This window comes from Bison bison, unplaced genomic scaffold (assembly GCF_000754665.1).
Source record: "Bison bison bison isolate TAMUID 2011002044 unplaced genomic scaffold, Bison_UMD1.0 scf7180017861046, whole genome shotgun sequence".
NCBI classification, from domain to species: Eukaryota; Metazoa; Chordata; class Mammalia; order Artiodactyla; family Bovidae; genus Bison; species Bison bison.
Genome location: NW_011491618.1, coordinates 2121885 through 2137442, shown reverse-complemented (window position 1 = coordinate 2137442; position 15558 = coordinate 2121885). Strand labels below are relative to the sequence as shown.

At 36.3% G+C, this 15558-nt stretch overlaps 1 protein-coding gene across 7 annotated transcripts in view; it reads right to left on the bottom strand.

The window, feature by feature from the left end:
* Positions 1-15558, bottom strand: part of GPATCH8 (G patch domain containing 8) — a 95072-nt gene that overhangs the window by 9636 nt on the left and 69878 nt on the right. For 6 of the 7 annotated variants that reach the window (XM_010832438.1, XM_010832440.1, XM_010832441.1 and 3 more), the window contains 2 exons: positions 14198-14341; positions 1058-1188 (listed from right to left, as the gene is read on the bottom strand). In XM_010832438.1, the coding sequence (XP_010830740.1) occupies positions 1058-1188; positions 14198-14341 (275 nt within the window). Of the gene's footprint in view, positions 1-1057; positions 1189-2340; positions 4085-14197; positions 14342-15558 lie in introns of those variants that run through there. The other variant, XM_010832445.1, reaches the window with a different exon arrangement.

Sequence of the window (15558 nt, the reverse complement as noted above, 5' to 3'; positions counted from 1 at the left end):
TTCTTTGGAAGGAATGATGCTAAAGCTGAAACTCCAGTGCTTTGGCCACCTCATGCGAAGAGTTGACTCATTGGAAAAGACTCTGATGCTGGGAGGGATTGGGGGCAGGAGGAAAAGGGGACGACAGAGGATGAGATGGCTGGATGGCATCACCAACTCGATGGACCTAAGTTTGAGTGAACTCCGGGAGCTGGTGATGGACAGGGAGGCCTGGTGTGCTGCGTGATTCACGGGGTTGCAAGGAGTCGGACACGACTCAGCGACTGAACTGACCTGAACTGACTGAACTCTACACAGTTAAAACACTGAAATCTGCTCCAGTAGAATACTGTAAGGTATGTGCTTTTCTACATAAGAATAATATGGGAGGGGAATTCCCTGGTGTGGTTAGGACTTGGCGATTTCACTGCCATGGCTCGGGGTTCAATCCCTGGTTGGGCACTGAGATCCCTCAAGCAGAGAGGCAAGGAAAGATGGAGAATGGGAATAATATTTGCATAATTTACTGATTTACTGAGGATCTTCTATGTGCTAGAATTCTTTTGTAAGCACTTTGATATAACAACTTAATGACTTCTCACAAGAACTGTAAGAATTAAGTTATTATCATTTCCATCTTACAGATAAGGAAACTGAGGCATAGAGCTTAGATAATTAAGGTCACACAGATCATAGGTTTATGGCCTCAGGAGCATATATTCTTCTTCTTTTTTTTCATTTGGCTGTGTTGGGTCTTAGTTGCAGCATGTAGGCTCAACTGCTCTGATCCATGTGGGATTTTAGTTCCCTCTATCAGGGATCGAACCCACATCCCCTACACTGCAAGGCAGATGGTCCCTTAACCACTGGACCATCAGGGAAGTTCCAGGAGTGCATATTCTTAATCAGTATATTATACTCCAAGTATACATATTCTTTTAGCTTGAAAGAAGATCTATTTAAAATTTAAGGATTATATGTCAATTATACCTTAATTTTTTAAGAAAAGGATTATTAAATTCTTAAATCTTAAAAATTATTAATTATTTGTAAGCCCTCAGAGAGACAGTGTCCTCACCATTCAGCTTGTTTTCTTTGCTCTGCCAACTCATGGAGCCGCCGTAGGGCTTTCTCCTGTTTCTTCTCATCCTTGCGGGATCTTGAGGAGACATTTCGAGCAAACTCTCTCTGCTTGAGATCTTTCAATCTCTGAGGTAACAAAAGAAAGGAACAGGGAGTGGGTGATTTAGAATAACTTGGGGATCCTGAAAGCAAGGCCTTCAGAATTTTTATCCATAATCAATGGTTTTAGCATAGTGTAGAATATACATTGTTGTACTCTTATGGTAATTGAAAACACAATGGCTGATTACTCTGGGTAAAGCACCTGGAGTATCTGCATTCCTAATTAGGACAGCATACCATTTGCTTTATTGGCCAAAATTAAATAATTTCAGAAGCAACAAACAAATTTTAGAACACTAGGAGAAAAGAAAAGGGACTATTTAATCACCTGCTCTTTCAGGATGCAAAACTAGACAAATAGAATATGAGTTAAACTGTAATAACACAAGCCAAAGAGAACAGAAAGGGGTTAAGCCAGTACAGAAAATTACCCAGGTGTAAGATCTTAAAAAGCAATGTACAGCTTACATGGGAAGGTTATCTGAATCAGACTAACAAACAGAAAGCCTACTTTGCTTTCCCCATTAAAAGGTGCTATTCTTTTCATCATGAACAGTTTTCCTGTGAATTAATCAAACCGTCTTCCAATGCTTGCATGTTCAGAGCTCACCAGTCTGACCACTTTCATCTGGTCAGTCTGCTGAAATTAGAAAGTAATAGGTGTGGCTTTTCATTCCTTCATGGCCCCAAGAGGAACAACCAGGGAATGAGATGGGAGAATAGATAAGCCAAAGAATTTATTACTTAAAATCCTGATGAAAGAATGGGTCTTTTATTCTCAGAAGATACTATACATAATTATCCTTAAAACAAAAACAACAACCAAAAAATAACAACAGTGTTATGACACACTGATGACAAGAATCCAGACATATCTATCTGCAATGAAGACAGAATTAAAATCAGTTTCAACATACTAGAGAATATAAAAGCAAACAAACCAAAACAAAACACATACATTAACCTATGCTTTTTACAACAGCACTGAGAAAAGGAATTTGACCCAATATAAAGTGGACATTGCTTTGTGGAACGGCATGATGCTGAACAGACAGAGGAATTTTATCTAATATTTATGAAATGTGTTTTGAGTATTTTTGAATTGGGAGAGGGAAAGGGTGGAAAGACACACACAGAAAAAGATATACAGCTAAAGACACTAGTAGAAAAACTCACTCTTGTGATCTGGGCTTCCAAATTAGAAGGATTTGCTTTCAATACATCAGCTGAAAATGTCACATCACAAAGAAAAAAAAAAGTAAAAAATAAAACAAGAGTGGAAGAGAAAAAAAATAAAGCAAGCATTACTACACAAGCTCTCTTAGTGACTGCAAACTATTATACTGAACAATCAGGGACAAAGCCATCAACTCTAAAACGTTTGAGGAGAGGGAAGCACCTGCACAAAACATGTATGTGTACATACACAGACTGACACAGTAATAATCCCTTCTAGATAAATGGAACTGTCTCCATTCCTTTAGGAAAAATGGTTACAGAACTTCAGGAGACACCACTGTGGTCTATGAGTAGTTAGTCTTATTTACCTTTATTTGGGGGATGTTCAAGTAACCGACAGCTGGCAAAATTGTTTTACTGAGGCTGGCTACTCAGAATTAAGCTTTTTATAAAAAACACTTCAAGATGAAGGAGCAACTATTTTAAATAAACATGAATTCCAAATTCCTCCTTCCAAGGAGAATGGGGCATGGAGAGTCTATCAGGTCTACTGAATGATTATTTTAGGCCACAAACCTAGTTTTTTTCCTGACCCAAACACTTAACAGGCTCTCTGGCCAAGATAAATAAAATGTCATATTTCTTCTCATTTCTACTGTTTTTTCTCCAGCCACCTCATAGGCCTGGAAAAATCTCCCCACACCCAGTCATTCCTTTCCGTCTTACACTTTTAGGAGTTATTTCCCAAACTAAAGGACCCTGTCTAAAAGAATGAGCATTTTATCAAAGTCTTGAGTCTCCAGGCCAAGTCAATGATTTCCAGTCATTCAGCAGCCACTTGGAACAAACTTGAAGTTGAAGAGACAGACTATTTCCACATCATCCTGAAGACCTCCCATCTCAAATTCCCACCCACCACAATAATTAGAAGTAGGGAAGGAAGAAAATAGGATGATATCAATAAAACAAGTGCAAATTCCAATCCTATACAAGATATAGGCAACACTCCTATATCACCTCTATAAACTCTATGGTCAAGTCTGGGGTTTTAAAAAGAGAATTTGGAACCCTAGAATTTAACTCAAATCTTAAAGACAAGACTTGGCAACTTTCCCAAACCCAAAATATCTATTTGAGGTCTCTCTTAGATAAGGGTGTTCCAATGGTAAAAATGGATTCCTAAACCCAAGTCTCTTCTTTCTATTCAAGGTCAAACTGAATTCCCCTCACAAAGTTTCTATTGATCTCTACATAAGATGGGATTCTTTTTCTTTCTGAGCTGTCTTACTAGCACTTTGTTACAGTGCTCACCTAGCAACCATCATTTTGTCTGACTACTTATTCCTGTCTTTCAGAAGGGCAGTATGTATAAAATTTCAGTTTCACCTCTCTGAACTCAAAATCCCTCATTAGAAAAACAGGGCTATATAGCAATAGATTAACAAGATTAAGTGTCAAAATAAATACATGTAAAGCATTTTTTATGTCTAAATGGTTCAATTCTGCCCCTTCCCCTGTATTTGGGGCAGGAACTTTGGCTTATCTTTATAATCAACCCTGCATTGTTAAGGAGCAGCACTAAACCCACAGACTGCATCTGGTAAGTGGCTGGTGAATAATATGGCTTAAAACACTGGATCCTTGATTTTCAACAATTTCTTTTTGTTATCATCCGTAGGAAAGTTTGGTAAGAAATATTTTCCTATATTTACTAGCGACATATGCTAAGTCACTTCAGCCGTGTCCGACTCTGTGCGACCCCATAGACGGCAGCCCACCAGGCTCCCCCGTCCCTGGGATTCTCCAGGCAAGAACACTGGAGTGGGTTGCCATTTCCTTCTCCAATGCATGAAAGTGCAAAGTGAAAGTGAAGTCGCTCAGTCGTGTCTGACCCTCAGTGACCCCATGGACTGCAGCCCACCAGGCTCCTCCATCCATGGGATTTTCCAGGCAAGAGTACTGGAGTGGGGTGCCATTGCCTTCTCCGGCTAGAGACATAGTCAAGTTAAATAACATAGTTTTCCTAGGTATTACTATTATATAGTAAGGAAGTCTTACTCTTTTTTTTGTCTGGACACACTGCTTGGCATGTAGGTTAAGTTCCCCAGTCAGGGTTGAATCCAGGCACTGGCAGTGAAAGTGCTGAGTCCTAACCACCGCATTGCCAGGGAATTCTCATAAATCTCATTCTTTAGAGAACCAAAAGGTCAGAATTTTAAGCCCCTTAACTTCTGAACAGAATTGGACCAATGGCAAAAAAAGTACTGACCAGAAACTTCTCAATTTCCAATCTAAAAAGTAATTTTTTATAAAGGTATAAGACCCTAATTCAGAGTCAGTTTTCCGAAGTTGCCTATTTCAAAAGGCTACCAAGCTTAGCTCATTTGTCACTGAATACCCACATGAAATTCTCCCTGTGACCTGTACTTTTACTTTCCACTTGAATTCTGAGGGGAACTAAACTTTAGATAACCTTTTCTAAACAAGAATAAAAGAGCAACATATCTGTCTGTCAAAGAAGACAGAGTTCCAGTAAGGAAACCAAAAAGTACAGATGTGTCATCAATCCAAAACTATTTTCAAAGGCTGAGCAAATTCCATACTGTACACACAAAGTCAAGTTAAAACCTTCAAACCAGCACGCTGTCTAATGTGAATGGATCTAATTAATCATTTAGGTGACTCCAAAGCTACTATGTCCTATATATTATCTCTGAAAATTATAAAGTATAATTTCTGAAGAAAATTGCTAATAAATTTACGTATTTATTCAACTATTAATGCTTATTAATATAAATTTAAGCCATATAACACAATTTTAGCTGGAAAATATCTGATTCAAAGGAAAGGAGACCAAACCCCATTCATAATGAAAGGGTTTGAAGATCCTGTTTTTCTAAAAAATCAACAACAAATGTCCAAAAAAGTATACACACTTGTGGTGGCAGGAAACATAATTTCTCATTGATTTCAATCACATGGTAGCTGGCATTTCCATTAAATTTCCCAAAAGACCAGTAGAGGGACGAACTTAACAAATAACCCAGCACTTAAAATATCCATCCACAGTTGGGCTAAAGACCACTTCAAATGTAAATGACATTTCCAGTTCTTAAAACCGGCTAAACCGCAGTGTACTGGCAGAAAAATATCTGCTCCAGACACAAAATCCTGCTCTACCTTTCAACTCTGAACAATTAAACCAAGGAACTGAGAATCTGGTATATCTTACCAGGTTTTTGGTGCAGGTGATAAGCTTGCCCACGTTATTAATAATGTGGAGTGTCAACAGTTAAGGAGTGGTGATGTATGCAAGCCAGGAATGAATGAGCCACAGACTTCTGCACACTGTTTTCCCTACCAACAAAAGATAGTAACGACCTCAATCTAATAAAATACTTTTAATATCTTTTGATGCTACACTTCTCTCTTGAACCACAACAAAATTTGATGCTAGAAGCTTATATTTGATTGAGTATACTTCACTAGGAATAAATCTATTATCTTTCTCAAGTATTTAAAATCTATTATTGCACTTTAAATAATAAAACCGTTATTTCCATGTGAAGAGAATTTCAGGTATTAGAAAATAGGCAGAGAGTATTTTCTATTGCCACTAAACATCCTATGTTCCAATACACATGCAATTCTAAAGAGAAACTGAATTCTATCTCTTTGGGGTCAGAAGATTATCTGTGATTTCTTTCTCTCACCAGACAGCAATCCCTCTCTCCAAGGAGACAGACTGCTCTTAGTCTTCCTTCATAACTAACCCTCCAACACACACACCTTATCTATGGTACAGGAGACTTCATGAACGGAGATGGAAAATAGTGAGCAAAGAAGCAGTGGTTGTTTATAACTCAATCTGTTTTTCTGCCCAAACATAATCCAGCCTTTTTTGAGCTTCAACTACTCCCTTTCCATTATGTCAACGATCCCACATACCCCTAAATCCATGGCTCTTCTCCCCACTGTTCCCAGCCTCTCTCCAATGACAGAACATTAATGAGGAATGTCTCTCCTCTCCCAAACCGGAGCAGTCATGCTGCAGTTACTTGGCCAATTCAAGATTCAGTGTGTGTGATGCCTCTGGATGAGCCAGTCCAGGAAATCACTGTGCAGTGAGGGAGGGAAAAGACTAGCAGAGAACACAGAGAGCCTCAGCAGTAAACCACTCAGGGAAAAAAGATTCGAGTTGAAAGATTAAGGAAATCCAAGTTACTGGGCATTAGGTGTAAATTCTTTTAGCACGTGCATATCAGTAAGTGATGAAAATGAGTTTTATTCAGTAACATAGAAACCCAAATGTTTTGTAACAGAAAACTAAAACTAATGCTGATTACAGATACTGAAAAAAGTCAGAGGGGAAATAGACAAGTATACATTTTTGGGGGCTAAGTAACTGTAATTCTAATTAGTCATTTATGGCAATACTTTATTTGTGCACAATTACTCTGAAACACAATAACTTAATATCATTTGGTGAATGTCAAATTAATCTGTCATAAAATCACTGCATTATATTTATGTTCTGAAATTCAGCAAAAGCCTTAAAAGTATGGTATGAATAGCATCATGCATATACTGCTTTAAGGTATTTTCCACACATCCATACCTAAACATACACACACATATCTATGTACATGAAGTCACCATCATCACTACTAAAAGTTAACTTTGATAATGAAGTTTTTAAAAATAATTCTATTAATATGTATTTCATATATCATAAAATTAATCCATTTAAAGTGTAAAATTTAGTGGGTTTATTAGTATATTTTCAGAGTTGTACCACCAGCAGCACTAATTTTAGAATATTTCCATTATCCCCAAAGGAAAACCCAACCATTAGCATTCATTCCTCACTGTCCCTTGCTACCCAATGTGTGGAAACCTGAACTGTATTCTCCATAGATTTGCTTATTCTAAGCTTTTCATATAAACAAAATCATACAATATAAGGTTTTTTTGTGACTGGCTTCTTCCACTTAGCATAATATTTTCAAGATTCATGCATGCTGTATTTATCAGTAAGTCATTCTATTTTATTGCTGAATAACATTTCATTGTATGACTGCCACATCTTGTATATCCATCACTTAATGGATATTTCAGTTGTTTCCACTTTTGGGTCATGATGAATAGTGTTGCTGTAAACAAACCTGTACAAGTTTTCATGTGGACCTATTTTTATTTCTCTTGAGTATATATCGGTCATATGGTAGCTTTATATTTAACATTCTGAGGAACTATCAAGTGTTTTCCACAGGGGCTGCACCATTTTATCACCCCTCTAGCAGTGTAGAAAAGTTCTGATTTCTCCATATCTTCTCTAGCGCTTACTGAATTTATTTCATTTTGGCAACCTAAGTAGGTGTGAAATGGTATACCATTGTGGTTTTGCAGATAACAAGTTTTAAGAATATCTATGTAATCCTTGAGATCATATCTGAAAACAAAGATTTGCCCTCTATGTAAAATTTGAAGGAGCATAATTCAGAAGAGCTGCTTAGGCCCAAAGCAAATGAAACAGCAACATCCTAGTTCAGAATTCTCTTTTCAGTAATATTGTTCATAAACTTATCATTCCTGAAGTTGCTTTAACTTTTGAGATTACAACAGAACATATAGCCTCATATGCCAGAATCTCCCATGGTGCACCACTGTGAAGAATGTATGTGTACACGAGCAGAAAACCAGTTGAAAGCTACAGAATGTAAATAAGGCAGAATCACTTTTATTCACTTTGGAACTGAGTGCCAAAAGGAAGAACAGAGTTAGAAATACATACTAACAGTATTAAAGTATAGGGTTTACCAGCAACCTTAGCTCCGAAAAGGTCTGCTTAGGGTTACCCCTGATCACAAAAGCAGACAGTTTCCCTGAACAGACACAGAGTTTTCCAAGATTAACTATGCTGTGATAGCAGGGTGTAAGGAGTCTATTTTCAACAAAAGCAGAGGTGGTGGGTAAGATTTAACAGGTGAAAAGGCTCAAATCATGCTCAATTTTTGGGAGACTGGCCAAATGAAGTCATTCTTTTATTAACTAAAACAGTCCCAAAGAAAATGGCATCCACAGCAATACAAAACACAACCGAACCTAAAATTTTCACCTCTCTGCTGTAGGTTATTAAATTACAACTACAATATGCTTAAGTTCTGAGATACATTCCTCTCTCATCACATTTGCTTTTGCTTCTCAGAGAAAAATCTCTTCAGAAGTGAACTATGCTCTTTAAGTCAGTATTTATAAAGCTTTGGCATTCATAAATACTTTATGATTTTCTTAACCTTTTTCACATTTTTACAATAATCAATTTATTATTTTTCTAATTTATAATTTTCTATCAACACTTCAAATATACAGCAGCTATGAAATATCTTCATGGTAGCTAATCTTAGTGGTTTCACTTAGAATGATCTTTTTCATTTTACTTTAGTCCGAGAATTATCTTTTCTCACCTTGCCTTTTTAGTTTTGTTTTTATTGATACTTTTCTGTGTCCCATCCACTGTGACCCCTGCACTGAACATCGTAAGTTGCACTGAAAAAGGAATATAGTTACATTTCAAATCTGCAGTGGTCTTGCCAGAGGTTCAACTGGCTTTGGTATGCTTACTGTCCTGATGTAGGAAGTGCCAAGCATAGAGGATTGAATGTATCTTGGCAAAAACTGGACAAGTAGTGAAATTTCAAGTGGAGAGTACACCAAACTTGAATGAAGCCCATGTGAAGTCCAAAAATGATCATTCCTTCCATCACCAAACAATTTCTCAAAATACTTCAATTCAGAACCTATTTTATTTTTGAGAGGCGAGGAAAACTCTGAACATTTCTGTTTTTTGGTACACATTACCAGGTGCTATAGTTAACTAAGAGCAAGCAATGCTGTCAGAAAGTCAACAGTTTAGACAAAGTTAATTTAAATCATGTAGTAGTTAGAGATTCTACTCTGTATAGTTCAGAATAGAGAAGTCACTAATACCTGTTACAGGCTTAAATGGTTTAGTAATTTAATTTAGTTCAGTCATTTACAAAGTCCAGGAAACCATTATTTTTACAGCTAAAACAGACCTTGGTATTTCTTTTTTTTAAAAAAAGTAGAACAGTACAGGGGTTTTCATACTGAAGCTATTTTAGCAGGAAGAAGAGGCAGGCTGAAAGCATTCTTTACTCTGATGGAGATATTGATTCTATGAACAAGTTCAAGCAATTTCTCAAGGTTGCTTTACAGTACCAGATTTTGATAACTGGATCGTACTACCACATGGTTTTGAAACTGCAAGGAAGTTATACAAACACTAACTAAGCAGGAACAAGCAGGCGTCTTTTCAATGTGCTACTTTCCTAGCATCAACTACAACCTGTGGAAGCTTGTTGGAGGTGAGGGAAAGGTATAGTCCTGAGTCACAAACTTAAAAATGTTTATAGCGGGATTTGGCAGGTAACACAGGTTGGTGTAAGAGAGAAGATGAAGTGGAAATCATATATATATAATTGGAGAAGGAGCACATGCATTTCTAAAGAGAAGGTAAGCTTTCAGCTTTAGCCAACTGTTATGTTGATTATGTAGGCCCAATGTTCTCAGAAGCTTCAATTTTTCAAGATAAATCAAAACCTGAATTATGTAACATCTCATTTAAAAATGTTGGGAATCAACTGAAATTAAAGGAGAAAAAACTACCACCACAAATACCAGACAAACACAGTTGATCCTTGAATAACATGGGTTTGAATTGTGTAGATCCACTGATATGTGGATTTTTTTCAATAGTAAATACTACAGTACTATATGACAGGATTTTCTTCAATAGTAAATACTACAGTACAATAATAAACATTACAGTACTACAGATCTGGGGTTGGTTGAATCCACAGATATGGAACCATCGAGAGGGAGAGAAATCTCAGATATGAAGGGCCAACAACAAATCATACTCAGATTCTCGACTGAATGGAGGGTTGGCACCCCTAACCCCATGTTGTTCAAGGGTCAACTGTGCATGCATCTGGGGGAATTTGTGATCTCTAGTTTATGTACTGGAAGCTAGTGAGGAGGGCCCCTTAGTGGCACAAATAAAAGAGTAAGACTGGAAGAATCCTGAATGAGTAACAAGGCACTAAGAAAGCAAAACTAAAACACATCAGTGTTAAAATAATGCACCGACCACTGTGCTGCTACAAATTTACCTATGGGAAAGAGATTATTCTTTGGAGTTTGGAATTTAAATCTTGCAAGGCTAAAGAAAATGGTTTCTACTGTATATCCATTAGCAGATATGTGTTTTTAAAAGCTATGTAAAATAAAAAGGCACAGAGGTAGAGATGGAAAAATGTTTTGCTTCACAGTCAACTTTAACTTTTGTAACTAAGCCAACAAAGGTAGAAGATGAATACTAACGTTTATTGAACACTCAGGCATATGAAACTTATATAAAAATGCATCACAGATTGGATTACCTCTTAAGAAAAGGAAGGCTTACCCTTGGAGATCTCAAAATGTACAAAATTATCACTATTAAAGAGTGTTAAACTGCTAAAAACAGCCAAAATGTCTAATTAGGATTTTCATTTCTGAAAATCAAGCTGGGTCTTAATACTTGCATATTAATGACTCTCTTCACAAGATATCTTAGAAAACTGAGAAAAACTAGTGAATAGTGAGATGTACATAGCACCAAGGAGGTGGGGAGGATTACAAAAATCACCACAAATGAAGGTGACCAAATAGATCCTTTTTGAGACATTGTGTGTGTGTGCTCGCAAAATTGCTTCAGTCGTCTCTAACTCTTCACGACCCTATGGACTATAGCCCACAAGGCTCCTCTGCTCATGGGATTCTCCAGGCAAGAATACTGGAGTGGACAGCCATTCTTCTCCAGAGGATCTTCCCAACCCAAGGATCAAACCCGTGTCTCTTATGTCTCCTGCACTGGCAGGCAGGTTCTTAACCACTAGCGATTATTTGTGCTTAATAAAGATAAGTGCGTGTTCAGGATCCTACCTATACTAGGAAGTTTACCACTAACATATAGATTATTTCTCTGGAAAGTTTTAATGGTGTAACTTTGACAGAAGATGCAAACTAGGGATTACTAATATAGGGTTGAAAGTACTTACCTATTATCTCAGATTCATAATAATCCTGTGTGCCTGCCTGGAAGACAAGACAGGGTGTCTATGATTTTAGAGCATAAATTTGGAAAATGGTAGGTCCATTTGTATGGTAAGTTCATGTCCATCAAAGAGGAATGAAAAATAGGACCTATCTCCTCCTCTTAGGAGTTATTTAGCTGCTTTGTGGCTGTTTTGTACCAAGGTCAATTAAAGTCTCCTTAGAAATCCTAAAGGCAGGAAAAAGAACTATAATAACAAACTTAGACTGCATCTGTTCTTTGTTTTATACCTAAGATGGGTTTTTGATTAAGATGAAGAAATCAACTTACATACATTCATTAATCATACCAGCTAGATTTTTTTTGCCAGACCAGGAATCACAGATATATTCTATATTAATGGATAAGGTAATTCAATATAAGAAATCCTTAATTTTTTACTTTCATTTTGATGAATCTCTAAAACAGAGTAATGCATGAATATATCTGAGATCACTGAGATGAAAACAGTATAAATGTTTACAACATAACTAGGGGCTTATAATGACAGAAACTGGTCTGTATCAAACAAAGGCCACACAGTATCATGGGTACTTGAAAGTTTTTCAGTAGTTCTAAGAGAACAGAGTTTCTCAACCTCAGCACTACTGATCAATATTCTGGGCCAGATTCTTTGTTGCAAGCTTTTCTGTGAACTGTAGGATGTTTAGCAGCATCCTTAGTCTCTACTCACTAGGTGCCATTAACACCATCTCTCTTGTTGTGATAATCAAAGATGTCTCCAGACATTGCCAAGTGTCCCTTGGGAGACAAAATCTCCCCAGGTGAAGAATCACAAAAGAAGAGAAAAGTGGTGAGAGAACTGAGTCCACACAAGGTGCACAAGAGAATAAATATGTGAAACTCAAATGAACCAGAGCTATAATAATTTTACTATTCTCAAACTGAGAGCACATCACTAAAAATCATCATCACTTTAATTGTTGTCAATGTGAATTTTATTAGTTTTGTAGTTATCTCAGATTTAATTTGCCAAACTGTTTTGCTCTGACAGAATTTTTTCCCGTTATAAAGCAAGTCAACACATGATTCAAGTTTGAATCATACTTCCTCATTCATTTTTTTCTAAGAAAGGGAAGTCAAGAAACTTATCAACTACAAATGTAATCTTTCTTAATGTTCTTTTGGTGTCTAAAGTTTCTTCTGGAGTCTTAATTTTTTCAAAAAAATTTATTTTATATTGGCGTATAGTTTATTTGTAATGCATTAGTTTTAAGTAAACAGCAAAATGATTTAGTTATACATATACATGTAACTACTCTTTTAATTTATCAAATACAATTCTTAAAGAAATTTCTTAAAGAAATGCTCATGAGCCCAAAATGGTAGACATATATTTAGATGCTAAATGTCTTTGTTAACTCCAGAGAACAAAACAAAAACAAAAAACTCCCAAATTTGACTTACACACACACCAAAAAGCTGAGAAAAATTATTGGATACAATAATTTGGATGCAATAAATTGGATGCAACAGTCACTGTTACATTTGTCTTTCTTGATTCTTTGAAATAGTAAAGTAATTGCTAATATATCTTGTCCATATATATGCTCTCTAGTTTTCTCTTCCTTAAATCAAGCAGAGCTGACAATATATTAAAACAATGTCTAAAGTTGCATATAAAGTTGAAAAGTTGTCTTCAATACAACTCTATTAATGAAAGATTCTTAAATCTTAAACTGGTTAGGTGTGGTTAACGATGGAAAAGATTGCTGCAAAAAAGTGGAAGACCACAACTAGCTTATAAACTATTCCTATGCTAGTAAAAGAAAACTTAGTCAAAGCTTGCCTTTTACGTGCACTGAAATGGTTGGCTGGAAGATGAAGCAAAGATTAGAAAAACGGTTCAAAATGTCCAGCTTATAAGAGCATTTCAGCAATGCTCATACATCTTACAAATTTATCAAATACAACCACTGTGCCCCCAAAGACCTGGCAAGTTCTGCTAAAGTCACCTATGATCAAATGTCTCAAAATTGTCCTACAGGTTTAAGGACTCATTTCCTTCTTCTAAAATTTCCCAAGGGAATTAATGCCACCTTCTTTATGCTGGTAACTAGTTAGGAATCATTTACTTTTCTAAATCAATGAACGGAAGAAAGAAAAAAAGGCCATAAAGAAGGTGTAATTTGTTTTTCAACAAGCTCTTCAACATGCAGCATCAGAATTTTTTTGTTAAAGTTAAAATAGCATCTAACTTTATTTCTCTTTTCAAGATTTATCTATCTTCCAAGGTATACCAAGTAACAAAATGACTTACTGATAGGAAATACCCAACACAGCATGAATTCTTAGATAACAGAAGATGAAATGACCAAAGCCTGGGATAACTGTTCAAAGTTTAACAAGTTCAGGAACAGGGAGAACTGGAAAAAAGCTCCCAATGATCCTTAGCTGAATTATCAAACTAAATACAAATTTAGAAACCATTCAAAGCCAAAAATTTTATGCATGAACCTCACAATTCTTCACTCTACAATCTTAGAAGGATGAGGTCTATGTCAGGACTTCTGTCACTGAAAAAAAATCAAGTCAGTCAGATGACCTCAGATAAAGACAGGCAGATACAAGAAACCACAGTCAACAAGTTTGGGGGAGTATTCTCATAAAGTTTAAAATTTATAACAACAAATAACGTATCTTTTTCTTTTTTAGAAATTAACTATTCCTCACCTGCTTGTGTGCATGATCATAGGAGTTGATATGGTTGTCAAATTCCTGGTGTTTCTGATACTGCTTATCACAGAGTTCACAGTAAAAGTTGGCTCTAAGGTCTTCCAGTGCTTTGGCAATGGCCTTCTCTTTGTCAACATAATCCTACAGGAACCACAAAATAAAACAAACAAAATGAACTTGGCGAATGTTATAAAAAAGTAGTCTTATTGGAAGAGAGAAAAAGGGCTTTTCATAATATTTAATGGTACCAGTTAAAGTCAGATAGAACACAAGGAGCAATCTCGTAGGGTAATTAGTGTGCGGTTATACTAAGAGCTGTCTTTAAATAAACAAAAGTCGAAAGAACTTAATTTCACCTTCGCTTTTGGCAGTCTGGTGGACTAGATACTGTGGCATCCCCTACTCCTATCCCTGGCTAAAAGCCCCTCAACCAACCATACGACATAAAACACAATTTTCACTGTATTGCAGGAACCATAGAAAGAAAAGCAAATCCCAAAAGGGGAAATCAAAGAAGAAAAAAAAGAACAAAACAAAATTTAAATCAGCCATGATCTGAAACTGAAATCAGAGCTGTGATAGGCAAGGGCTCGCCTTAGGACATATGGGTGACAATGGTGCTTGAGGTTGGAGAAAGGTGGTGCAGCTAAACCTGAGAAGCCTCACTAACAAGGAAAAGAGCCTGGAAGTGGCTGGAAATTTCAGCATCTCTGGGTCTTGGCAGAAGGGATAAAAAATGTTCTCAGAAAGCATCCTCAATTTTGGTCCCAAATTTTCCCCTAGATTAGGAACAGCAAAATAGGAGTTATAATCAAAGATTAGAACACACATAAGAGGAAACAAATCTATCAAAAGCAAGAGTCACAAAAAATAAGCAGCAGATTTAAGCCTCCAAGAACTCAGATTTTGGAATATTCTATTATAGAATATAAAGTAATTATAAAATGTTTAAAATATAAAATGGAGTTACAGATATGAGCAAACAAAACACTATTATAAAAAAACAAAACAAAACCAAAAAACTATGCAAATTGCAGAAAGAACCAAATGAGATTTTTACAACTGAAAAACCTAATTGCAAAATATTTTTAAATGCATTAACTCTTTAGGGGATAGGTTTAAAGACAGTCAAGAAACAGCTCAAAATAGATAAAGCAGGGGTGGTGAAAATGTTCTGGAATTAGACTGCAGCAATAGCTGCATGACCTTGTGGAATATACTAAAAAGCACTGAACTGTACAATTTAAAAGGATGAGTTTCATGGTAGGTGAACTGACATAAAGGCTGAAAATTTTTCAGAAGTGATAAGACAGGATTTCACAGGTACACAAAGCATAAGGTAAACCACACAGGTTAAA